At 39.0% G+C, this 27,910-nt stretch overlaps 1 protein-coding gene across 2 annotated transcripts in view; it reads left to right on the forward strand.

Annotated features, from left to right (window-relative positions):
• Positions 1 to 27,910, forward strand: part of LOC126365841 (peroxisomal acyl-coenzyme A oxidase 3-like) — a 315,115-nt gene that overhangs the window by 167,026 nt on the left and 120,179 nt on the right. For both annotated transcript variants that reach the window (XM_050008476.1, XM_050008475.1), the window contains exon 5: positions 6,604 to 6,751. In XM_050008476.1, coding sequence (XP_049864433.1) covers positions 6,604 to 6,751 — 148 coding nt within the window. The remainder of the gene's footprint in view (positions 1 to 6,603; positions 6,752 to 27,910) is intronic.

Consider the following 27,910-nt stretch of genomic DNA (forward strand, 5'->3'; position numbering starts at 1 on the left):
CACCGATGACATTGTAATTCTGTCAGAGACAGCAAAGGACTTGGAAGAGCAGTTGAATGGAATGGACAGTGTCTTGAAAGGAGAATATAAGATGAACATCAACAAAAGCAAAACGAGGATAATGGAATGCAGTCAAATTAAATCGGGTCATGCTGAGGGAATTAGATTAGGAAATGAGACACTTAAAGTAGTAAAGTAGTTTTGCTATTTAGGGAGTAAAATAACTGATGATGGTCGAAGTAGAGAGGATATAAAATGTAGACTGGCAATGGTAAGGAAATCGTTTCTGGAGAAGAGAAATTTGTTAACATCAAGTATAGATTTAAGTGTCAGGAAGTCGTTTCTGAAAGTATTTGTATGGAGTATAGCCTTGTATGGAAGTGAAACATGGACGATAACTAGTTTGGACAAAAAGAGTATAGAAGCTTTCAAAATGTGGTGCTACAGAAGAATGCTGAAGATTAGATGGGTAGATCACATAACTAATGAGGAGGTATTGAATAGAATTGGGGAGAAGAGGAGTTTGTGGCACAACTTGACAAAAAGAAGGGACCGGTTGGTAGGACATGTTTTGAGGCATCAAGGGATCACAAATTTAGCATTGGAGGGCAGTGTGGAGGGTAAAAATCGTAGAGGGAGACCAAGAGATGAATACACTAAGCAGATTCAGAAGGATGTAGTTTGCAGTAAGTACTGGGAGATGAAGAAGCTTGCACAGAATAGAGTAGCATGGAGAGCTGCATCAAACCAGTCTCAGGACTGAAGACCACAACAACAACAGTCAGATCTGCTTTATCCAAGCACGGCACTCCCTGCTCTTCACCTCAGCAACACTGTGAGCAGCAACACCGACCCAAGTCATTGGAGAATCACGAGATGTCACAATGATGGAGGTTTCTCTGCTTGAATTGAAATGCATTCATCTTAAAGCATGCAGGATCCAGTTTATGGCAAGGTCATCCACCCTCATGATCACAGTCCTTCCATCCAGCAGTCCATGCACATCGCCAGCGGTCCCAGCGTGTTCTCGCATTGCACGGACCTGGCTCCTCCCGAGTCCCCAACTGAACTGGCACCCTCGCACGACCCGGAAAAACAACATTGCTCCAAAGGTAGGGTAACAGTACTACATATCGATAACTGCTGCTGCTGCCACTAGTAGACAGGTAGCGCTTGTGAAACTGAGTGACACTAGTCAACAGAAGAAGAAGACAACCAACTGCAACCATGCCAACTAAATGATATCATCTGGCCTGTAACAGAGGGTGGAAAGCTACAAACAGCACCAACGCGAGCCAAAGCGTGGCTCAGAAACTTCACCATTTTCAATAATGATTATAATCAATTCCCAGACTTTCTCCACAGAAAGATATTTCTTACCGATATTTGTAACTCAAACAACACTAATATAAAAAAAAATAATATCAAATGCATAGGCCTTTTATTCTTCTTCTTCCTGCTGATCCTGAAATTAAGTTAAAAAAAAAAAAAAAAACATTACTACCATAGCCATGCAGACACAGCTGATTCATGGTCCTTGGGGACCATTTTATGCTATACTCACTTGATAAATAATACAAATATGAAATGAATGACATTGCTGATAATTTCATTATTCATCATAAAATGTTCACAAAAAAAAATCTAAAATGTGCCTTTTATAGCAATTAAATCAGGTGGTAATGGCTTCCCAGGGAGACACAAATACACAAACCACGGAGTGTAATTCGCTAAGTAGTTCACAGACTGCTTACAAGAGTCCAGCAGGTGCTTGAACATACCTAAAACAAGTGTACACAAATGTGCATGCTGGGTTTTGATGCACATGACATTTCTTGTAAGAGAATTATTAGTGAACATAGTTTATTATTACATAATTGTGACCACAAGGTCTGAAAGGAATGAAATTTTCCTGGAAGATTCAAACTGTGTGCTGGACTGAGACTTGAACTCGGGACCTTTGCCTTTCAGGGGCAAGTGCTGTACCAACAGAGTTATCCAAGCACAACTCACGACCTGTCCTTGCAATTTTACTTCTGCCAATACCTCATCTTCTACTTTCCAAACTTCACAAGAGTTTTCCTGCAAAACTTGCAGGACTATCAGTACGAGAAGAATGGATATTGCAGAGACATGGCTTAACTACAGACTGGGAGATGTTTCCAGAATGAAATTTTCACTCTGCAGTGGAGTGTGCACTGATCTGAAACTTCCTGGCAGATTAAAACTGTGAGCCAGACTGAGACACAAACTCGAGCCCTTTACCTTTTGCAGGCAAGTGCTCTACCAACTGAGCTACCCCAGCATGACTCACAACCAATCCTCTCAATTTTTCAATTTTACTTGGAAGGTAGGAGACGAGGTACTGGTGAAAGTAAAATTGTGAGGACAGGTCTTGAGTCATTCTTGGGTAGCTCAGTTAGTAGAGCACTTGCCGATGAAAGGCAAAGGTCCAAAATTCGAGTCTCGGTCGAGCACACAGTTTTAATCTGCCAGGAAGTTTCATATCAGTGCACACTCCACTGCAGAGTGAAAATCTCATTCTGGAAACATCTTCCAGGCAGTGGCTAAGCCATGTCTGTGCAGTATACTTTCTTCTAGTAGTGCTAGTCCTTCAAGTTTCGCAGGAGAATGCCTGTGAAGGTTGGAAGTTAGGAGATGAGGTACTGATTGAAGTAAAATTGTTAAAATTGTGAGGACAGGTGGTGAGTCGCACTTGGGTAGCTCAGTTGGTGGAACACTTGCCCATGAAAGGCAAAGGTCCCGAGTTCGAGTCTCGAGCTGGCTCACAGTTTTAATCTGCCAGGAAGTTTCAGGTCTGAAAGGATTCAGTAGGCAGAAACTGCTGCTGGTGGTTATTTCTGTAAAGGCTACCAACAAGAATTATGATTATCACTACTCTACACAAACTGATGGCCTTGTTAAACACTTGTAGTGTGGTGACGCTGTGATTTAATTGGTGCTTGTACTTATGTGTGTAGTATGTGCAAGTGTGTACACTGTCTCATCGAGTGTTCTGAATACTCATGATTTCTATAAATAAGTTGATCTTCCTTTGCAGAAGTGAACCGAATCCATTACTCATTTCCTGTCTGCCATGCTAATCATTTTTCTTCACCTGGTAATTATGCATGGAGCCATGGGAGAGGCTGTTCTCCTACTGATGTCACCAAATCAACAAATACCCGGACATCAGTTTATGTCACATATTCTTCAACATCATAAACAACATTTCACATCAACAGCTTTCAGAACACCAGATTAGTATTATAACTACATAAACAGGCAATGTTCCCTATGTAACAAATTGTTATGCAAGGTGCAAATCAACACCGCTTCATATCTCCACATAGAGAAGGAGCCAGTTGCACATTGCACATGGTGCCATTCTGAGGGCCATATTCACCTTTGTTGTGGCACCAGCATTGAATAGGTGACACCACATTACAGCAGGTGGCCAGGTTTTAGCACACATACTACTCCCCAGACATACAGCTTCCACGAATTCTGTCTCTGCATAGAATTTCTCATGTAGTGGTCTGTCCAGTATTTTTGTCTAACTTACACATTAATAAATCTTCTGACATGTTTTGTTGACTAAGTTAAACATTGAGTGTAACATGTTATTTCCTACACATTAGTCTGTGACACTACCATAGCTTACTATGTGTATATTTGTTAAGAAAAAACAGCTACTTTGAAAAAAAATTCAAACAAATGGAACATGATACAAGAGTTATAATATGCACAAAACACAATATCACAACATAGCAGTTGAATCGGGTAATAGCTAAGATTATGCTATGACTGTAAAATGTACAGTGTTGACCTGAAATAAACACCACAGACAGAAAACTTAGCAGAATACATAACTTGTAGCTCACAACTTACTATGGCATGTTACACAAAAGTCTGATATGTGTCTGAAAAAAGAATGAACTTTATCATATAAATAAACATTGAAATTATGGGATACTAAAAGTTCCAAAAAAGCACAAAACAATATGAATTTTACACAGCAATTTCAAGTTTTAAAAGATACATAATATATCTGTTACATACAAGATGTGACACAATCAATGAAATGTTATGAGAAAATGATACAAACATGAAATATTAGAATTTTTGAATTGAAGCTATATGGTGCACAAGGTCTCAAACAACAACAAAAAATCTGTAATTGGGTTATTGTTGTTGTGGTATTCAGTCAAGAGTTTGGTTTGATGCAGCTCTCCATGCAAGCTTCTTCATCTGTGAGAAACTACTGCAACCTACATCCTTCTGAATCTGCTTAGCATATTCATCTCTTTGTCTCCCTCTATGATTTTTACCCTCCACACTTCCCTTGCCATAGCCAGTCTACATTTTATATCCTCTCTAATTTGACCTTCATAAGTTATTTTTCTCCCCAAATCACAAAGCTCATCTACTACTTTAAGTGTCTCCAGTACTAAATTGGTGATCCCTTGATGCCTCAGAATGTGTCCTATCAACCAATTCTTTCTTCTAGTCAAGTTGTACCACAAGTTCCTTTTCTCCCCAATACTGTTCAGTGCCTCCTCATTAGTTACATGATCTACCCATCTAATCTTCAGCATTCTTCTGTAGCACCACATTTCAAAAGCTTCTATTCTCTACTTGTCCAAACTATTTATCGTCAATGTTTCTCTTCCACACATGGCTACAATCCACACAAATACCTCCAGAAAAGACTTTCTGACACTTAAATCTATCTTGATGTTAACAAATTTCTCTTCTTCAGAAACAGTGTCCTTGCCATAGCCAGTCTACATTTTATATCCTCTCTACTTCAACCATCATAAGTTGTTTTGCCCCCCAAACCACAAAACTCATCCAGTACTTTAAGTGTCTCATTTCCTAACCTAATTCCCTCATTATCACCTGGTTTAATTTGACTGCATTTCATTATCCTCAATTTGCTCTTATTGATGTTCATTTTATATCCCCCTGCTACAAGAAAATTGAAGAGGCTTTTGGAGAGAAGAGGACCACATGTATGAATATCAAGAGCTCAGATGGAAAACCAGTCCTGAAGAGGATGTAGATGAAGATGAAGTGGGGGATATGATACTGCATGAAGAATTTGACAGAGCACTGAAAGACCTAAGTCAAAACAAGGCCCCGGGAGTAGACAACATTCCATTGGAACTACTGATAGCCTCGGGAGAGCCAGCCCTGACAAAACTCTACCTTCTGGTGAGCCAGATGTAGGAGACAGGTGAAATACCCTCAGACTTCAATAAGAATATAATAATGCCAGTCACAGCTGTGAAATACTGACACAAATTCTTTACAGATGAATGGAAAAACTGGTAAAAGCTGACCTCAAGGAAGATCAGTTTGGATTCCATTGAAATGTTGGAACTCAAGAGTCAATGCTGACCCTACAACTTATCTTAGAAGATAGATTAAGGAAAGGCAAACCTACATTTCTAGCATTTGTAGTCTTAGCGAAAGCTTCTGACAATGTTGACCAAAATACTCTCTTTCAAACTCTGAAAGTTGCAGGGTTGTTTTGTGCTTTTTTAGGAACTTTTAGTATCCCATAATTTCAATGTTTATTTATATGATAAAGTTCATTCTTTTTTTCAGACACATATCAGACTTGCATGTAACATACCATAGTAAGTTGTTAGCTACAAGTGAAAGGCTATTTACAATTTGTACAGAAACCAGATGGCAGTTATAGGGACAGAGGGGGATGAAAGGGAAGCATTCGTTGAGAAGGGAGTGAGACAGGATTGTAGCCTATCACCGATGTTATTCAATCTGTATATTGAGCAAGTAGTAAAGGAAACAAAAGAAACATTTGGAGTAGGAAATAAAATCCACAGAGAAGAAATAAATACTTTGAGGTTTGTCGATAACATTGTAATTCTGTCAGAGACAGCAAAAGGACTTGGAAGAGCAGTTGAATGTAATGATCAGTGTCTTGAAATGGAGTAAAGGTAATTGGGCTATACCTGTAACATGCAATCAACAATGTACATATGAACTCAACTTTCTGCGTCATATTTTATTGAATAATAAAATCCAATCAAGTAGTTTTAAACATAGTAAAATATAATATTTCTATTCACAGATGTCAAAGCAATAACATGGTTTAAGATATTGAACAAAAGTACAAATATAGACAGCTTGCATTTTCATCTTCTGATGAGACAGAGGTCCTCCCACCTTCATTGATGAGTGTGTTGATTCAGAATAACTTTCTGTGATCATTTCCATGAAATATTAGATTTCTTTAGCATGCAGTTTTTAGATAAGAAACATTAACGTATCACTAAAGAAAATAATAAGCAAACATTAAATGGTAATGAAAAAACACACATATTAATTTTGCTACTTGTTTAATATCTTAATATGTAATCAGTTTCATTTTCTCTCTTCTTTGTAATGGACACCAGTTCTTTGATGATGAACTGATAACAATACATTTCTTCTGATTTGTTTTACAAAGTCATTTTCAAATGAGTAGATTGTAACTATGCCCATGCACCTAAAAGGCTGGACAATTTTTTGTACTGAAATATTATTAGTTATTACAATGTAACTATGTTTCATTGCTTTTGTGTTCACAAGGCTGGAGGTTGTTTTGCTCTCACTGAAATTTCGCACGGCACAAATGCAAAAGGAATAAGGCTGACAGCTACATATGATCCACGAAATAAAGAATTTGAGCTTCATTCACCTGACTTTGAAGCAGCCAAATGTTGGGTCGGAGGCCTAGGTAAGTTTTAATCTTTATAGCACCAGTTTTTTCTTAATTTTTTTTACAGGCATTTTGTGTATTGTACTTACACAACTAAATCAAAGTTTGTGTCATGGTCGACTGAAGCATAAAGTACTTAATGAATGAAGAAAGAAGAGAGAGAGAGAGAAAACACATAATAAATGAAATTTGTTTCAGAAAACTTACTAATGTCCTCAATGAAGACAGTAGATCAATATCAAAATTTATCATCAGCATTGGGCATTGTGTAAAGAACTGAAGCATACAACAAAGACTATTGGTAGAATTGGCCTGAAACACACAAAGATAACAGATATATAAGTCAGCAACTACAAAAATATAATAAGTACACAAGAAGCTACATAGAAAGACAGGCAAACAGAAAGAGATACTTGGGGAGGTACGAGAACAGGGAGAAGAGAGTATTCGTCTGGCAGAGACATGAAATTGTACACAGACCTAACATTATCCAGGGGTGCCCTGTAACATCATCTTAAGACATAGCTCAGACAATGATGAATTGTTTAAGTTGTTTTACTTCCAGAGCAAACCAAAATGCAGCTTTTCTTCACCATCTAGAAATGTCGTCAACATGATGTATGGTTGTTCCTTTTTTTATGCGAGGAATGGACTCAACATTTTCTGAGGCTGGAGATGTAGCATCTATTACTGACCATAAACATTACACCACATGTTTTAAATGTCAGATTAACCCTCCTTAAATGCTTTATTGGAATTTGGTTTATAGGACATTCTACAATCATGAAGAGCGGCAATTTCAATTCCACTTGTAACTTAACGAAGTATACATAGAAACAAAGGGAATGTCAACAATGTTATAGAAAGGATAGCGTTGCTACTCACCATAAAGATGAAATGTTGAGTTTCAGACAGGCATGGCAGAAAGGCTGTTACATATAAGCTTTTGGTCAAAGTCTTCTTCAGAAAAGAAAAACACATACTTTCACATAAGGATTCAGATGGCCTGGGTTGTGTAGCAGCCACTGAAACAAAACATGTTGTGTTCAGCTCCATGCTGGGCCACAGAGTGATCCACTTTGTCCTTGGCCACAGTTTGGCAATGGACATTCATCCTGGTGGATAGTTGCTTGGTAGTCATATCAATATAAAGAGCTGGGCAATGATTACCACTAGTATAACAGATAGCTACTCTCATAGGTGGCCTGGCCTCTGATTGGGGAGGATAAGCCTGTGATAGGACTGGAATAGGAAGTGCTGGCAGACTGGATTGGACAGGTCTTGCACCTGGGTCTTCCACAGGGATATGATCCTTATGGGGTTGGGATTCGACATGGCAGAAGGATGGACGAGGATGTTGTGGAGGTTGGGTGGCTGACAAAATACCACTTTAGGGTAGGTTAGAAAGATTTTGGGTTGAATGTTCCTATCTGCAGGGCATGATGATAGATAATCAAAGATCTGCAGAAGGATATGGTTCAATTGTTCCAGCTTGGTGTGTACTGCATGATGAGGGGAGTGGTCCTTTGTAGCTGGTTCATAGGAATGATGAAAGAATTATTGGGAATGTGTGGGGATACGGCACAGGAAATCTGTTTGCAGGCTAGGTCTGGAGGATAGTGTCTGTCTGTGAAGGCCTTTGTGAGACATTCAGCATTCTGATGAAGAGAGCTCCTCTCATTGCAGATACTCATCCCCAGGTGCTTAGGCTGTACAGGAGGGGTTTTTGGTGTGGAATGGATGGCAGCTGTCAAAATGCAGGATGGTGGGTTTAATTTGGACAGAAGTGTGGACTGTGCTGTCAGAGAGGGTGAGATCAGTGTCCAGGAAGGTGACATGCTGGGTTGAGATGTGCATGAGAGAGAAGGTATTCAAGTTGTGAAGGAATGAAGATGAGGTGTCCTGGCCCTGAGTCCAGATTGTGAAGATCCAATCAGTGAACCGTAACTAGACCAGGGATTTAGGGTTTCAGGAGGCTAGGAAGATTTTCCTAGATGGCACATAAACAGGTTGATATAAGAAAGTTGGACCTCCCCCTCCACCTCCAGCTTTTCTGAACTGACGGGAGTTATCCCCATAACACGTTATCCACTTCCACAATCACCCCAGACTTAATCTATGGTAACCTAATGTCCCCACACACTCCATTGACCTGTTTCCTCTGTTCTATCATTTCTTCATAATTCACATACCCTCACTCTCATTGGCCACCCACCAGTGTTTTCCCGTCTCCTTTCTGCCCTCTTTTCTGAAGAAGGCTTTGGCTAGAAGCTTATATGTAACAGCCTTTCTGTCATGACCACCCTCCGCCATCCCCCACCAGAACGTCCAGATACTTTTCCTGCCACTGCACATTCAGCCAGGCTGAGTTGATTCCTCTTCCCCCACCTGTACCCTCCTCCTTCCTAACCCCCTCTGCATTGTTGCTCCAGTTCAATGCATATCAGTTGAATTCTTGCTGGAGTGGCCAGAGCTAGCAGTTGTATGTGTGAGATGTGCTTGCTTCTGTGAATGTGTGTGTGTGTGTTTTTCTTTTGTAAAGAAGGCTTTGGCCAAAAGCTTACATGTAATGGTCTCTTCAATGTATGTGTCTGCAACTCAACAAAATATCCATACACATTCTCATAGCTTCAGAGCCTCTGACAAGAGCACGCCCTATAGTGTTGTCATATGTGGGATGATATGGTCATTTGGTGAATGACTGTGAATGCCCGTAGTCCCTGTGTTTCCCAATATACATTCCATGTCATATTGATAAGCAGTGGCAGAAATGATTTCTCTGTGAATGTTATTACATTTTGCCATTGGAGAAAAACTATTGCCCAACTGACTCTGTTTCAGTTTTACACATAAATGCAGAAGCACAGCCACAGCATCTCGTTTTTTGTATGTTATTTATCTCTCCATATTGGTAAGCATTTCTTGATGAAATTGAGCAGGCTTTGACACAGTGATCTCTTCTCCAAGAAAGAAATTGTTGCACATTTAAAAGTAACATTTGGAAGTGGACATTTTGTCTTTGAAACTGGTTGTCAGCTGCCTTCCAGTGACATATCACTGATCCTCTGCAGGTCACCCTGCATTGCAACCTTCCCATTGACTAAAGCATTACTATGAACAACTTCACATAGTTTCTGAGTTCCTATTTATGATGTATTTCATTCTTTTGCAGCTAAATTTTATTTACACTTCCTTTCTTAACATGTTGGGTTAAATCGATACTGTATCAGCTCTGTTTGCACAGTAAAGAATTGAAAATTCATCATTCTCACTGTAAGAGCATTTGTGCTGAGTAAAGTATGCCAGACAAATTCAGACAATCAAAAAAGTCGGTTAAGCAGCATTTTACCTCCAATGACAATTTGTAATCATAAAATGTTTTAGATGTTTCAAAACAGAGATTGTTGAAGGCATGGAGGAAGAAAAGCAAGCTATATGTAACTTCTGGAACAGTCCTATGCTAGGCAAGTAGAAGGACATGTAATCTCCACAGCCATTTAAAATGATGCCACAGAGATTATTATATCGATGAGAGGCCAAAAAATAAATAAGTCTTGAAGTACAATAATTAAAGCATGCACCTACACAAAAATGTTTGAAGATATGTGTAAGCATTGTGTTGAGAAATTGTGTATAAAGAGTATTTTTTTTTTTTTTTTTTTTTTTTTTTTTTTTTTTTTTTTTTTTTTTTTTGTGCCCCTTATGTGCTTGTGGTGGGATGAATATGTACCATGTAGAGTTTCATGCTTATCTCAACAATAGAATGCTTCACCAAGATAGGAGATCATTCATTGTTTACTGCCTTTTGAATATTCATGTGAAGTGTATGGGAATCAAAGTCGATGTAGAATGGAGTTACTGGCATATATGCCAAGGACATGGATTTTGTGCTGCTCATAATATACAAGCTCAGCGCCCACTGCTTAACTTGCTTAGACTGTATGGTCTGCACAGAGTGATCTTTTTAATCCAAGTTTTTTGTTGCTCAGAGATTGTACTATTTTATAAACTATTCACACTAAATAAGGCCATAGAAGCATGGTCTATTCCAACTATACTTTTGGCCAGAAACAATTATGTTATTTGGAATTGAAGGTTTCTGTTAATCCTGTCTTTTTATTTCCTGTCACAATATTTCCATAGAAACTTTCATCCCCTAACACATTTCTTTATTTTGAACCATGAAGTGAAATACCAATTTTCATATGTGTACCTTTAAAAATGTTTTAGTATAATAAAAAATATTGTTTTAAAACTTTTCATCATTTATTGCAGAAGTTGTTTGATAATGATTTGTCAAAAAAAGGGTAATTCACGCACTATTATACACCACTGGTGGTTAAATTTCCAGCAGTACTGAACCACATGTTTATTTTAATTCTGCCTGAGAAAGCAGATACCAATTTTCATGCTTCCAACTTCAAAATTGCCTTAATAGTGACATATTTTCAAAAAACTTTTCATACCCTACTTCATCCCCTTATGGGTGGGATTTTGAATAATCCCTCACTGTACGATGCCTACAGTATAACAACACCATCTCCAAATTTCAGGTTTCTATTCTTAGCAGTTTGGGCAGGGCAATGATGAGTCAATGAATCAGTCAGACACTATTTCTCCACATTAAGGATTGAATTTATGAAAACAGTGAAACACATATTTTTGTTATTTCTAACAGAGAAGGCAAATACAAATGTTTGTACCTTTAGCTCTGAAAGTGCTGTCACAGTGAAATAGTTTCATAAAACTGTTCATTCCCTAGCTCACTGCAGTAGTGGGTTGAGTTTCCACAAACAGTGAAACACATAGCTTTTATTTCTATCTGAGAAGCCAAATACCAATTTTCATAGATGTAGCTTTAAAAATGCTTTATCAGTTCCTTCTATGACTTTTTCTGAACAAAATTTTTGCACACTATTTCTTCCCCATTGTGGTTAAATTTCCAATAATGCTGAAACAATGGAAAATCCAGGAAGCCCTTCTTCTGGAGTAGATAATATCTCTCTCTCTCTCTCTCTCTCTCTCTCTCTCACACACACACACACACACACCACACACACACACACACACACACACACACACACACACACACACAAAGCACACACACACAACCACTGTCTCTGGCTGACAAGGGCAGTCCATGAGCAACTGTGCACAATGGGAGAATCAATATTGATGCTGGGAGTATAGAAGGGAGGAGGAGGGGCAGGGAGGGTAGGGATGTGGGGCAATAAAGTGCTTGTGGGTTGCACTGTGTCAAATAGGGAGAGTGTAGGGCAGTTGGGTGCAGTCAGGAGCATAGACGGTGAGAGGGAGGAGAAGGGAATGGGAAAGGAGAGAAGTAAAAAGCATGTAGGTGTATTGGTGGAATGGAATGCAGTGGAGTGCTGGAATGGAAACAGGCAAGGGGATACATGCATGAAGAACAGTGACTAACGAAGGTTGAGGCCAGACGGGTTACAGGAAAGTAGGATAGCTGCCCAATGTGCACGGTTCAGAAAAGCTAGTGCTGTTGGGATTGATCCGGATGGCACAGGCTGTGAAACAGTCATTGAACCAAAGAATTTTCTGTTTGGTAGCATGTTCAGCAAATGGATTGTCCAGCTGTTCCTTGGCCACAGTATGTCAGTGGTCATTCATGCAGACAGAGAGGTTCCTGGTTATCATGCCCATTTAGAATTCTGCACAGCGGTTGAAGCTTAGCTTGTAGATAACATGACTGGTTTTGCAGGTAGCCCTGCCACTGATGGGAAAGGTGATGTTTGTGACTGGGCTGGAGTAGGTGGTGGTGGGAGGATGTTTGGGATATGTCTTGCATCTAGGTCTGTTACAGGGATATGATCAATAAGGCAAGGAGTTGGTAGCAGAGGTGGAGTAGGGATGATTGAGGATATTTTGTAGCTTTGGCAGGTGGTGGAATACCACATGAGAGAGGTGGAAGGGATAGTGGCTAGGACATTCATTATTTCAGGTACAGTGGTTAGAGAGAGAGATAATGTGAATTGTTCAGAGCTGACATAGTTATACTAAGGCACGTGTAGCTACACCAGAAATTGTAAGTTTAGAAACATGTGCAGTTATGGATGTGTGTGAGTTAAGAAATGTGGCAGACCAGGAACATTGATTCAAGCTTCATTCCTTCAAGTTTTGGTGTATGGGTTAATATTTACCTTGTCTCCCCAACGTGGCTGCGTCAGCTAGTCTCTCTTCTTGTTGACTTCTTCTCCGAAAAAGTCCATTTAAAAATGCAAGTCCTCATCCTATCAGGATGTAGAGATTAGGACATAGCTTGGTAGGAGAGTGAAAACTTGTGACTTCTACATATTATAACATTTAACTAACAGAATATCGGGAGAGTGCAAGTACATATGTCTTAATTGCACCAGCTTAAAAGACTACAGGCACCAAGATTGGTGAAAAAAACAACAATTGAGGTACATAAAAAATTGATAGTATGACTTTCAAATTTCTGTCAACTTACTCATGTACAGTCATACCTCCCTACAATATCTTTGCTGCATGGGGACAGCATGAATACGAAATGGAATATAGCTGTTGCTATAGTGGCATTGTCCAGTGTGTGCAGTTCACGTGATGTATGCTGCATGTGCACTTGAGTTTGTTAACACTGTAGTTAAGTTGAGCTGTCTATGAGTGTGCTACGATTTCACTTATTTCCCAAATTAGGTAAAACTGTTCATCCCGTTGCTGCAATATGGTGTGCTGAACCTTGTGCATAGTGGAACCATCAATGCTGTGGTGAGGAGGTTCATCATTTATGGCACAGGCATTTGTTACTCTAATAATACACTTGTTTCAGTGGTTGAACCAGGCTCATGCTATTAGCATCCCAAAGACCAATGGGTTCAAGGTAAATCTCCAATGCCTTTATTCATTTTCATGCCCTCTCTGTGGTAGAATGTCTTGTTGATACCCGAGTCTTCTAAGGATATAAATGTTTATTATTGCCCAGTAATGGCATTGGCATTCTTTTTTTAAGTATATTTCTTGTGATTTCATGTGACATTACATTTTTCAGTTCACCATGATCATTTTTATTACACTTCGCTCTCAGGCATTACCCTTTTGAATGTTATTTTTTAACAGTTTGTATTCATAGTCTCATTTTACTTTAACGTTATACAGGTTGTTATTTTTTCAATCTCATTATCTACTATTGACAAAATATTTGTGTACAAGATTATCAGATGATGTGGATGAGTTTTGTGTTTATACATCAGACCTGATGTGACTATCCATAGTTACAGACACTGAGGAAAGAGAGCTTCTTGACATGAAATGGCGATAAGTCTACATAACTGCATTTAGCTACACTTCAGACAAGTTTACTAGGAGGTGTCTACTGATCTACAGGAAATGTTGTGGACAGGAAAAAGCATTCATTTTTACTCTTCTATTGCAATCCTTCATTCATCATGAAAGAACTATTGAGTACATCATTTCATATCTATCTACTCATGTTAATCCACTTCATGTTTACTATTTACTGATACATTCTGAGAGTATAATATTGTGTTATACAAGTGTCATCACTGACTGTAAACAGTGTACTTCGGTGTCAGTGACATACCTTCTTTTGCTACATTATATCACTCTTGTGTATTCTGTTTTGCAAGAATATGCCTCTACAAGAATTATTCCAATGAACAAGTGTAAACAACGTTGAGACAACTTATGTTTGTATGCAAATGAACTATAATAACTCTTGCTTAGTGCTCTTCCCAGTCACATTGACATCTAATGCTTGGTCTGACCACTTTTCATTTGGTAACATAAGATCTACATTCAACCATTTTATACATATGCCATGTTTATCTTTTTCATATTCACCATCACACTCACACATATTTTTATACATATAATTATTTATTTTCTATGCAGCCCTTATGGTTTGGTATCAGACATGTAACTACTGTGTTCCCAATTTTACCCAGGATGTGACTGCATCATTCACTGGAAGGACACTTAAATACTGATTTAAATCTAAGTGCATAGTTGCTTACTGGCTAGTAATGCATCACATTCAGTATTCATATATTCAGTTTTAATCACCATGCAGTTCATTATTATTATTATTATTATTATTATTATTATTATCATTATTATTTACATTTTATGGCCTTCATTGGACCTCTCTAGCCAACTTTATACATAGAATATTTCAATTTCCTGTCTGCCTCGTACTTCTTCATTCTCTCAGATCTCATCCTTCTTCCTTCATCGGAAATCACCCTTCCTATTGTATGTCTGTTGATTCTCATTTGCAGTCTGGTTTGTTTGTCTGTGAGTTTCCTGATTTTGTCAGTTTTGTTTCTCAGGTCCTCCAATGTAATCTGTAGCTCATCCATATCTTCCTTGATTTCTGTAATCCACTTAATGTTGCACTTACTATTCTACAATTTTTATATTATTCTCCTGATGATCCTGTTCTCTGGTGTTCTGATTAGATGTCTGAAAAATGAAATGTGTTTCTTCCTGATTGTACTCATTACCGGTTCTATTACCTTGTAGACTGTTTCACTTGTAGCTACTCTCCAGTGTCCATCTTCTGGTATAATTTTTTGATGCACGTTCTGATGATTCTTCTCTCTGTTTTGAGTATTTTGTCTATTTGTGCAGTGTTAGTTGTTTTGAAGATGGTTTCACTTGTGTTATATTATTTCTGGTTGAGTGGCTGTTTTGTAGTGTTTTAATTTTGTTGCTATTGACAGGCTCTTTTTGTTGTAGGTGTTTTTGGTGATATATTGTGCTCTAGCCAATTTGTTTATTCTGTTATGACATGTTGGCTTTTCATTGAGGTTATATGTATGATTTTTCTCATACATTTAAATTTATCTACAACTTTGATTTCTTGGTTTCCTATGACAATTTTGTTTATGAGTGGTGGGTCAGTTCAGATGATGACTGTTGTTTCACAGGATATTCCAAGACCATTTTCTGTGCTATTTCCTGTAATGAGATAAATTATTGTTTGGTTTCCTGAATACTGTTGGACAAGAGAGCAAGGTCATCAGCAAATCCTACACAGTTTCAACTTATACGTTGTCTTTGGGTCTTCCAATTTGGATGTTCTTTGGGTTAATCCTGTACCATTATGTATTCTAAAGCACAGTTGAACAGTAGGGGTGCCAAGCAATCTCCTTGTCTCCTTGTCTTAAACCTGTTTTTACGATGAATGGCTCAGAGAGTCCCCCCCTGAACATGACTCTTGATACAGAGTTGGTTAAGGTGAGTTCTATCAATCTGATTAATTTTGTATGGAGCCTGAAATTTCCTAAAATTTTTAACATTGAAGGTATATGGATACAGTCATATGCTTTTTTAAAGTCCACAAAGGTTATTACAAGAGGTTTATTTCGTTTCTTGTAATATGCTATGGCTAATTTTAAAGTTATGGTCTGTTCTGAACAGGTTCTCCAAGGTCTGAAGCCTCCTTGGTATTCATCTAATTCTTCATGTAGTTGCTCTTTGATCCTCTTTTATAGGATTCTGGAGAAAATCTTGTATGTGCAGTCTAAGAGAGAGATACCTCTGTAATTATATAGGTTGCTTTTATCTCCTTTTTAGTGGAGTGGGTGGATTATGGCTGTGGTCCAATGTTTGGGAAACTTTTCTGCTATCCAGATTTTTGTTAGGGCTTTGTGTAAGGATGTTAAAACAGGATCACTGGCATATTTGCACATTTCTGCAAAACTTGGTCTGCTCCACATGGATTATAATTTTTCATCTCTCTGAGTGCTGTTTCAACCTCTTGGATTGTAGGAGGATTTATTAGGGAGTCTTGATGGGTGTGTCTGTATTAATTGCTGAAAGTTCCTGGAGTTCTTCACAATTCAAAAGTTTACTAAATGCTTTTGCCATGATTTTCACATTTTCCTTGTATTGTCTTCCAAACATTTTATAAAAGTCTCTGGAATTGGTTTTACGGTAATTTTCTTCTATTGAGTTGATTAGATCTTTCTATGATTGTCTCTTGGTTTGCCTGATAATTTATGTGAACTTTTTCCTGATATTTTTTAGGTTGGTTGCATTTTCTTCTGTTTTCTGTTTGAAATTTTAACCACGCATGATGTCTTTCTTCATGAATTTTGTCACATTCTGAGTTCCACCAGACATGTCTTTTATGTGGGTTCAATGGGGCTAAATTTTCTGCTTGTTGCCTGAGGATTTTAACCAGTTCTTCTAAATTATCTGTCAGTTTTATGTTTTGCATGACTTCTCTATATTTATCATTTCTAATTAATTGGGTGGGATTGAAGTTCCTCTTTTGTTTATTGCACTGTGGTTTCTTTTTTAGTGGTGTGAACTTAATTCTGATTTTGATAATATAATGATCTGAAACAGTATCTACCCCTCTTAATACTTTAACACTGTAGATTTCTCTGTGGAAGAATTTGTCGATAAATACATGATCCAGCTGCCATTCTCCTTTTCTCCAATCAGGATGTTTCCAAGTTTTAAGTTTGTTTGTCCTCCTTTTGAAGTATGTGGACTTTGAGACCAGTTTGTATTCCCTACAGAGTTCAGCAAGTCTTTGACCATTCTTATATGTTTGTTTATGTGGGGCCCAATTCCAAATGATGTCTCGGCATTTCCTTTCTCTTCCAAGTTGGGCACTGAAGTCCCCTAACAGTATCTTAACATTGTTAATATTTACTTGGTTTATTGTTTGGTCAAGGAGATCCCAAAACTTTTCCTCTTCTTTCTTAGTGTTTGTTAGAAAATTCTTCTCATTAGTAGGGGCATGGGCAATAATGATGGTATAAATTTTGTTGGATGCTTTTAAACTCAAAGTTGCAATTCTAGGGGAGACAGCTTGAAAATCAATAATCAAATCTATTATTTTCACATTGAATATAAACCCAGTTCCAAATAAGGGACATTCTTTCATAACCCTTATTCCAGGTTTTCCATTGTAAATTCTGTAGCCTAGTGATTCGAATGGTTCTTCTGTAGTATTTCTCATTTCCTGGAGTCCTGCTACTGAAAATTATCTTAGTTTGGTTTTGTAGTGTTGACATTTTATTTCCTTAGTACACAACTCATAAAGTTTTCACTAAGTGTAGATTGCTTGGCATTTCTTTGCTAATCTACAGCAACATACAGTATGCTGTGAGCATGTGTGGATGTTGTCAACCTTAAATCTAGCTTCTACTCATGTGCAGTTCTGTCCTCACCCCACTTTGCCAATTCCATGTGCTGTGTCTCAGTCGCATGTGTGTTTAAAAAGTACAGTGTCAAATTGAATAATTTCTTGTGCTTGGCAGGAGTAATGTTTTCTGAGCTTCTTTGGCTTGTAAACATACAATGAAAATCTTACATAACTAGAACTTACAACCTAATAAGGCAACACACATGAAATTGGCAAAATGAAATCTTTCCCCAGTTCCAAACATCAGTCATAATAAATATATTCCAGTGGATAGTATGTGATCTCTTATATATGCTTTTATACATTGCTCTAAGCTGTGGCTGATCAGTGGGAAATTCTGTTTAGTGCACAATCTTTATGTGGGTAGAGCCCTTTTTCCCTTCCACTGTTTAAGTACACAAACTTATAAGCTCCTGGGTGAGGGATTTTGGATATATCAAATGGCCCTGTGTTTAGCAGTTACCAATTGCGATTCAACTTATGACACTTTGTCAATTTTGGACGAGTCCTGAGGTGTACTTGTTGTCCTACACGGTACTTTACAGTGCATCATTATTTCTTATCATACAATTGTTTTCTGTATTCTGCCTTTTGTCCAGTGCTAACTGTTGCCCAACATATTTTCTCCTTGTGTGGTATTTTCTTCCTAGGGATCTTGGGTAGAGGTTTTTCCCAATCATCTACTTGTCTTTTGTCAAATAATTATTCCAAATATGTAAAACAGGTTTAGCTATGTGGGAGGTTGTTTACAACTTGCTGGAATGGGATAACATGTTCAGTCAACCTTCTGTGTTTGTGAGAGGTGTGAATCCAGATGAATATGTTAAATTCCTTACTTGCTACTCACCATATAGCAGAGATGGTGAGTCACAGATAGGCACAATAAAAAGACAATCACAAATTAGCTTTCAGCTAGTACAGGTTTCATCAAAAATAGATCTCTCTCTCTCTCTCTCTCTCTCTCTCTCTCTCTCTCTCTCTCTCACACACACACACACACACACACACACACACACACACACAGAGTCACGGAAACACAACTCAAACACACGCCACTGTGGTTTCAGTTGGCACCAACTGCAGTCATGTGTGTGTGTGTGTGTGTGTGTGTGTGTGTTTGTGTGTGTGTGTGTGTGTGCATGTTTGAGATCTATTTTTGATGGAGGTCATACTGTCCGAAAGCTAATTTGTGACAGTCTTTTCATTGTGCCTACCTGTGAATCAGAATCTCTGCTATATGATGCATAGCAACTTTCCTTTTCATAATATTGCTACATTCCATCCTGGATTTTATATTGCTTGTTAAATTCCATAAATGTCCTTCCTATTTGACTTGCTTCTGGTGAAACATGGAGACAAAAATGTAGGGTGATTTTTCCAAACATGTACAAATTCTAGTGATCGATCAATGAGAGGGTGTAGGACAAAAACAGTCTAATGAAATTATGACTGGAAAAATATGGTTTCCATGCTAGAGACCATTTATTCCATCATACATTGTTACGGAGGCTGTGGTCTAATATGTGCTGTACGATGGAGCATGCAAGTGTGTTCTGTCCTACATGTTCACATCAGGCAGGCTACATCTGAACAGTGTCATAGGCAGCTCCAGTGTCTCCACATCCGGAATGGGTTCTGTATACACAATACTTTTGAGATGGTCTCACAACCAGAAATCACATAGATTAAGGTCCGGTGAACAAGCAGACATGCAACTGGACCCCATCATTGGATCCATCGACCAGGGAAGACATGATTGAGATGTGTCTGGTCATTAATGTTCTAGAAATGCCAATAGTTCCAGACTGTTAAGCAATGTGGAAGGAAGCCTGGTTCAGAAATATGGTCACCAATTTTCCTGGCCCACACATGCTGGCTGCCCTGATGCTGATAATTTTCAGTCACCATACCAAGGGGTCCTGCATACTATCCTACAGATAACTGTTATGAAACTTGAAGATACCACTCTGCATAAAAGGTGGTCTCATCTGAGAATAGGATGGATGACACAAATCCTGGAATCATGGTTGCCTGGTGAAGAAACCAGTGACAAAATTGCTGCCAATGTTGAAAGTCTGTCACTAGTAAGCCCTGCACACAGTGTAAGTGATAGAGGTAGTAACTATTGTCATGAGAATGTTCTACACAGTCGTCTGGCTTACCATTTACTGGCAGACCAACTGCCTGGTATTGACACAGCAATCACGTTTCACAGTGTTAATCACATTTTCCTCCAATTCTGGTGTCTGAACACTTCGGATACATCCTTCATGATTTCCTGCATCCTGAAATGACCCTGTCTCATACAAATGGCTAAACACTGTGCAAACATTGAATGCTGTGGTTGCTGTTGGATGGAATAGACCTGATACAACCTTGCTGCTCGCTGCCCATTGCCATTTGCCTTTTCATTGGTAAACACCTTGTCAGCAAGCTCTCGATTTGAATATAGTACCATTGTGTACAACACTGTATTACATCCATTACAAGGTGAGTCAGCAAGAGAAGTGAGTTAAACACAACATTATCAATTACTATGGCAGGAGAGGGTGATAGGGCATGACATATGAGGAACAGTAGCATCTTCTAGGAGGAAACCCTGCAGACTGTAACTGTGACTGTATGGTACAGCACATATTAGACTGCAGTCTCTGTAACAAAGTATGATTGAATAAATGGTCTCTAGTATGGAAACCATGCTTTTACAGACATAAGTTCATTAGACCTTTTTTGTTCCATATCCTCTCAGCAGTCAGTCCCTAGAGTTTGTACACGGTGGATAGAATCACCCTATATATTTGACAATGTAAGTTCTCATGAACTGTTTCCAACAGTTGCCTGTAAAGTATAACATGTTGTCTGTCATCAATGTATCCAGCTTTTCTGCTCTGGGTAAATAATACATTGTAATTCTTCTGATGATGGTGCTTGCAGTCATTGACCACACAGCATTTAAATTTATATAATTGGAAAAAAACATTGTATAGAGCAACAACATATTTTACACCTCTTTTCCCTTGTGAATATGGTCCAGCCACATTCAAGAAAACTGTCTCCAACGGTCTTTAAGGCAATATTGTGTGTAGTTCAATTAGTTTTGATTTAATAGTATTCTTAGCCTTCTGACAAACCTCACATTTATGTATTACCTGCAGAACTTTCCATCTCAAATTTGGATAGTAACAATAATTGCTTATCTTACAAAGGCATTTGGAGACACCATAGTGTCCCTGAACGTTGTGAGTGTGTAATATAAAGTTGCTAACTTGCTCCTCTGGTAAACAAACACACCACTGACTCTGCTCTGGATGATGCTGCTGAAACAATGCATGTGGGTAAATCATTAATTGTTTTTTCAAACTATCATCATTGTTCTGCAGCAGTTTTAGCCTTATCTTTTGCCCCTGGAATCCTTCTACTAGACATGCTCCATGCTTTTAGATGTCCTAATGTAGTATGGATGTTGTGTTTTACCAAAAAAACCTGATTTCGGAATTGTTCTCCACGAATTGTAAGAATTCATCTAGACCATGTGGAAGCCTTGATAAGTCATCAGCAATTAAATTTTGATTAAGTGAGAGGTAAGGACACTGACTGATGCTCACATTACATCTTGGTATGTTTTCCCTGCAGCTAATATTGAAACTTTTTGAATGTCTATATTATCATGAGAGTTTCCAATTTGGTCATGGAATATGCTTGTTCAGCTTCAGATAGGGGGCCTACTAGCAAAACTAATTATGTTGGTGTAATTTCCCCAATCATATCAGTGATATGGAATAAACAAGCAGCCATCACTGGGGAGCCTGTGTCTGTACCCAGACAAAAATCCTGGGTCATGTCAAGATTATACAAAATGTTGACATTAAAAAGAGCTTCTTTAAAGTTGTCAAAATCAGTTTGACTTTGTTTGGTCCATAACCAGAGATGGTTCTTCCACAGAAGATTCAATAGACCATCACTATTTAAAAGCTGCTGTGGTATAAATTTCCTGACGAAAGGTACTCATCCAAGATACTCCAACTGTTTCTTATTTGAAGTACAGGGCAGTGTCTGATAGCATTGAGCTTCTTAGAGGCTGAAAGTATGCTTCGAAGTGATATTTGTGTCCAAGGAGTTTAACCCTATCCCTCTGTATTCTGAAAAGCCAAGAGCCTTAAGTGTTCTGACCACATGGGGTACCAGTCAGTAGAAGAAGGTGTAATTAGATGAATGATGAACACTAACTTTACTTAACGAGGGTTTATTTGGCACTTGCACATACAAGAGCATTGAGCAAACTGCCTCTGGCCAGAACACATGCAGTATATATACAGCTACAGAACATTCCAGTGTAATGATTCTTGACATTTTTGGATACTTCTAGAATGTACTCAAACTGAATATAGAAATTAAAATTGTACAGTCCAGGTGAGTTTTGAACTCACAACCCTCCATACAACAGTTTAGTATCATAACCACTACATCACAGTGCTCCTCAGCCTCTTCTGCGACATTGCCCCCTCCTTAAGAGAACACCATCTCAATGTTATGACCTCCTAGTCTGGTAGTCTTGGAACGAGTCATTGGTCCTGCATATTCTGACTCCTGATGACTGATACTCACCCTGGTGGTGATCTTCTTAGAACTTCTTTTGACACTACACTCTTCATCACCTTTCCACTTGTTGCCTGTTGCGGGAGCTTCGAATTTAGCCTGGGTTTCAGAATCCTTGTAGGGCTTCATTCGAAGGACGTGGAACATATCTCTGAACTTTCGTCGCCTTGTGTTGGAGTCGAAACCTTCAACTTCATAAGTAACATCAGACAACTGTCTTGCAACCTTATAAGGTCCATAGTAGCACCTGAGGAGTTTCTCAGAGAGACCAACATTCCAAACAGGAGTGAAGATCCAGACGAGGTCACCAGGCTGGTAGACAACAGGGTGGTGGCTCGTGTCATACCTTCGGTGATTGTTTTCTTGAGCCTGCAGCATGTGGAGTCAAGCTAACTGCTGAGCTTCCTCAGCTCTGGTTAACAGCTGGTCGATGTAGTCATCATCCACGTCATCAAGATGTAAAGGAAACACAGTGTCCATTGTCATCGTTGCCTCACACCCATGCACCAGGAAAAATGGCATAAATCCTGTGGTGTTTGTTTGGCGGTGTTGTAGGCAAACGTCATGAAAGGCAGCACCTCATCCTAGTTGCTCTGCTCAACATTGATGAACATTGAGAGCATATTGGCCAAGGTATTATTAAGGTGTTCAGTAAGCCCGTTAGTTTGCCAATGCTAGGCGGTCGTCAAGTGATGAGTAATATTGCACCAACGGTTTATCTCTGTCACAAGATTCGATTGAAAAACTTTCCCTTGATCCATAATTAATGATCTTGGGCCACCATGTTTTAATACAATTTCTTCCACTATGAATTTGGCTACCTCGGGTGCTTTGGCTGTTTTCATGGCTTTTGTAATGGCATGTCAGATAATCCGTGCAAATAATAATCCATCTATTGCCACTAGCAGACATTGGAAATTGTCCAAGTAGGTCAGTCCCAACAGGCTGGAAAGGTATTTCGGCTGGTGGAATTGGTATGAGTCGGCCAGGTGGTTGCTGAGGGTCTGCCTTTCTCCTCTGGCACTCTCTACAGTGCGACACATAGTGACGGACACTCCTAAATAAACCTTGCCAGTAAAACCTCTGGTGGGTTCTATCATATTTCTTAAAAAATCCTAAATGTGTGGACTCAGGTGTGTCATGGAATTTCTGTAGTACATCTAAGCGCATGTGTTTAGGAATCACTGGTAGCCACCTTTTTCTAAACAGATCAAAGTGTTTCTTGCAAAATAATCCATTAACGACCTTAAATTGTCCTTTCATATCCTCATAGATAACATGGCGTCCTTCTTCTGCTCAGCAGATAGATCTTGGAGTGTAGCAAGACAGTCACTATATTCATCAAAGTCTTGATGGTCTTGCACGGGGTTTCTTGAGAGACAGTCAGCATCTTGGTGTTTTCTTCCACTTGTGTTCACTATGGTAATGTCATACTCTTGAAGATGTAGTGCCCACCTGGCGAGTTGTCCTGTTGGATCCTTAAGATCTGTCAGCCAACAAAGTGAATGATGGTCTGTAACAACTGTGAATGGCCTTCCATAGAGATACTGTCAAAATCTGCACATGGCCCAGATCACAGAAAGGCATTCTGTTTCTGTAGCTGAATAGTTTCTCTCAGCTTTAGTAAGTGTTCTAGAAGCATAGGCTATAACCTTCTCTTATCCATCCGAAATTTGCACCAGAAGATCACTGATCCCATACCCACTGGCATCTGTGTGTAGTTTTGTAGGTGCTTTCTCATCATACAGACCAACTACAGGGTCAGTCATCAGAGCTTTTCCCAGCACACTGAAAGAATCTTGTTGAGCACCACCCCAGATAAATTTAGCATCAGCTTTTAACAACTCTTGGAGTGGCCTGGCAATGATACAAAAGTCTTTGATACAAAAGTTTTTGATAAAATGATGGTAATAAGAACATAATCCAAGGAAGCTTCTCACATCTCTAATACTTTTAGGAATAGGAAGTTCCATTATAGATCTCACCATTTCTGGGTCTGGCTGCACACATTTTTTTTTTTTTTTGTATAAGGTGTACAAGTATTTTGATTTCTTGGATTAAGTTTCAGTACACTTGTTGGAGACATGTAAGAACGGCCTTCATTCTTTTTATATGTTCATCAAATGTCTCTAGAACACTATAGTGTCATCTAAATAACAAAGACACATCGTCCACTTCAGGTGCCTTAGAAGATTATCCATCATCCGTTCAAAAGTTGCTGGTGCATTACACAAATCAAACGACATTACCTTAAACTCATATAGGTCCTCACTGGTGATGAATGCAGTTTTCTCATGATCAGCCTCATCTACTTTGATTTGTCAGTATCCTGAGTACATGTCCATGGTTGTGAAAAACTTAGCCCCCTTAAGACAATCTAGTGTATCGTCAATTCGAGGAAGAGGGTAAATGGCCTTTCTAGTTATCTTATTAAGCTTCCTGTAATCAACACAAAAGTACCAACTGCCATCCTTCTTCCTGACAGGAACCACTGGTGATGACCATGGGCTCTGCGAAGGCTGAATGGTGTCATTCTTCAGCATTTTCTCTACCTTGTTGCGAATAATTCGTCGTTCCGTTGCTGACACATGGTATACTCTCTGGGTTATTGGTTGATAGTCTCCAGTTCTAATCTGGTGTCTCATTTGCTCTTCACCTATGCATTGAAGCATTCAGAGAACTCTTGAAGAAATACATGTAGCTTTTTCTGTTGTTCCTTATTGAGATCTGGTGATAGTCAAGCTAGATCTTGTCTCGTAGTAGTAGCACTAATTTCGCCCACAGACTCGGCATGGGAGGTTTCTATGACACTAAGAGGTTCTTCAATTAATAGCTCAGTGTTTGCTATGCACATGCATCTTGGAAGGATCTGTAGTTCTCGGCAACAGTTAACTATCCGCAATTCACTGAATCCATTCTTAAACTAGATGACAGGGGATGGGATGACCAAGTTATTCTTCAGTGGTATGCTTTCCCTACATTTCACTACAAGATCCATGGGTTGATGCATGACGTGACACATGACAGTTACCTTTCTAGCGCTGACTGTATGAATAATCACTTCATCCAGCATACATAGTCTCTACACACTCAGGTGTACATCTTCTTGTCCACAGTATCTTATCTTGTCTAGCATCATCTTCGAGTGACCACAATCTAGAAATGCCTGAGAAGTTTTCAAAAAGTCCCATCCAAGAATGATGTCATGACTACACTCTTGTAAGATGATGAATTCTAAGGGCTGTGTTGTTGTTGTTGTGGTCTTCAGTCCTGAGACTGGTTTGATGCAGCTCTCCATGCTACTCTATCCTCTGCAAGCTCCGTCATCTCCCAGTACCTACTGCAACCTACATCCTTCTGAATCTGTTTAGTGTATTCATCTCTTCTTCTCCCTCCATACTGCCGTCCAGTACCAAATCGGTGATCCCTTGATGCCTCAAAATATGTCCTACCAACCGACCCTTTCTTCTAGTCAAGTTGTGCCACAAACTTCTCTTCTCCCCAATTCTATTCAATACTTCCTCATTAGTTATGTGATCTACCCATCTAATCTTCAGCAGTCTTCTGTAGCACCACATTTCGAAAGGTTCTATTCTCTTCTTGTCCAAACTATTTATCGTCCCTGTTTCACTTCCATACATGGCTACACTCCTTACAGTTACTTTCAGAAACGACTTCCTGACACTTAAATCTATACTCAATGTTAACAAATTTCCCTTCCTCAGAAATGCTTTCCTTGCCATTTGCAGTCTACATTTTATATCCTCTCTACTTTGACCATCATCAATTATTTTGCTCCCCAAATAGCATAATTCCCTCAGCATCACTCGACTTAATTCCACTAAATTCCATTATCCTCGTTTTGCTTTTGTTGATGTTCATCTTATATCCTCCTTTCAAGACTCTGTCCATTCCGTTCAACTGCTCTTCCAGGTCCTTTGCTGTGTCTGACAGAATTACAAGGTCATCGGCAAACCTCAAAGTTTTTATTTCTTCTCCATGGATTTTAATACCTACTCCGCATTATTCTTTTGTTTCCTTCACTGCTTGCTCAATATAGAGATTGAATAACATCGGGGAGAGGCTACAACCCTGTTTCACTCCCTTCCCAACCACTGCTTCCCTCTGATGTCCCTCGACTCTTATAACTGCCATCTGGTTTCTGTACAAATTGTAAATAGCTTTTCGCTCCCTGTATTTTATGCCTGTCACTTTCAGAGTTGGAAAGAGAGTATTCCAGTCAACATTGTCAAAAGCTTTCTCTATGTCTACAAATGCTAGAAACGTAGGTTTGCTATTCCTTAATCTAGCTTCTAAGATAAGTTGTAGGGTCAGTATTGCCTCACGTGTTCTGATATTTCTACGGAATCCAAACTGATCTTCCCCAAGGTCGGCTTCTAACGGTTTTTCCATTCGTCTGTAAAGAATTCGCGTTAGTATTTTCCAGCTGTGACTTATTAAACTGATAGTTTGGTAATTTTCACATCTGTCAACACCTGCTTTCTTTGGAATTGGAATTATTATATTCTTCTTGAACTCTGAGGGTATTTTGCCTGTCTCATACATCTTGCTCACCAGATGGTAGAGTTTTGTCAGGACTGGCTCTTTCAAGGCTTGCAGTAGTTCTAATGGAATGTTGTCTACTCTCGGTGCTTTGTTTCGACTCAGGTCTTTCAGTGCTCTGTCAAACTCTTCATGCAGTATCGTATCTCCCATTTTATCCTCATCTGCATCCTCTTCCATTTCCAAAATATGGTCGTCAAGTACATCACCCTTGTGTAGACCCTCTATATACTCCTTCCACCTTTCTGCTTTCCCTTCTTTGCTTAGAACTGGGTTTCCATCTGAGCTCTTGATATTCATACAAGTGGTTCTCTTTTTCCAAAGGTCTCTTTAATTTTCCTGTAGGCAGTATCTACGTTACCACTAGTGAGATAAGCTTCTACATCCTTACATTTGTCCTGTAGCCATCCCTGCTTAGCCATTTTGCATTTCTTGTCGATCTCATTTTTGAGACGTTTGTATTCCTTTTTGCCTGCTTCTTTTACTGCATTTTTATATATTTCTCCTTTCATCAATTAAATTCAATATTTCTTCTGTTACCCAAGGATTTCTACTAGCCCTCGTCTGTTTACCTACTTGATCCTCTGCTGCCTTCACTACTTCATCCCTCAGAGCTACCCATTCTTCTTCTACTGTATTTCTTTCCCCCATTCCTGTCAATGGTTCCCTTATGCTCTCCCTGTAACTCTGTACAACCTCTGGTTTAGTCAGTTTATCCAGGTCCCATCTCCTTAAATTCCCACCTTTTTGCAGTTTCTTCAGTTTTAATCTACAGTTCATAACCAATAGATTGTGATCAGTTTCCACATCTGCCCCGGGAAATGTCTTACAATGTAAAACCTGGT

This window comes from Schistocerca gregaria, chromosome 4 (genome assembly GCF_023897955.1).
Source record: "Schistocerca gregaria isolate iqSchGreg1 chromosome 4, iqSchGreg1.2, whole genome shotgun sequence".
Taxonomy (NCBI): domain Eukaryota; kingdom Metazoa; phylum Arthropoda; class Insecta; order Orthoptera; family Acrididae; genus Schistocerca; species Schistocerca gregaria.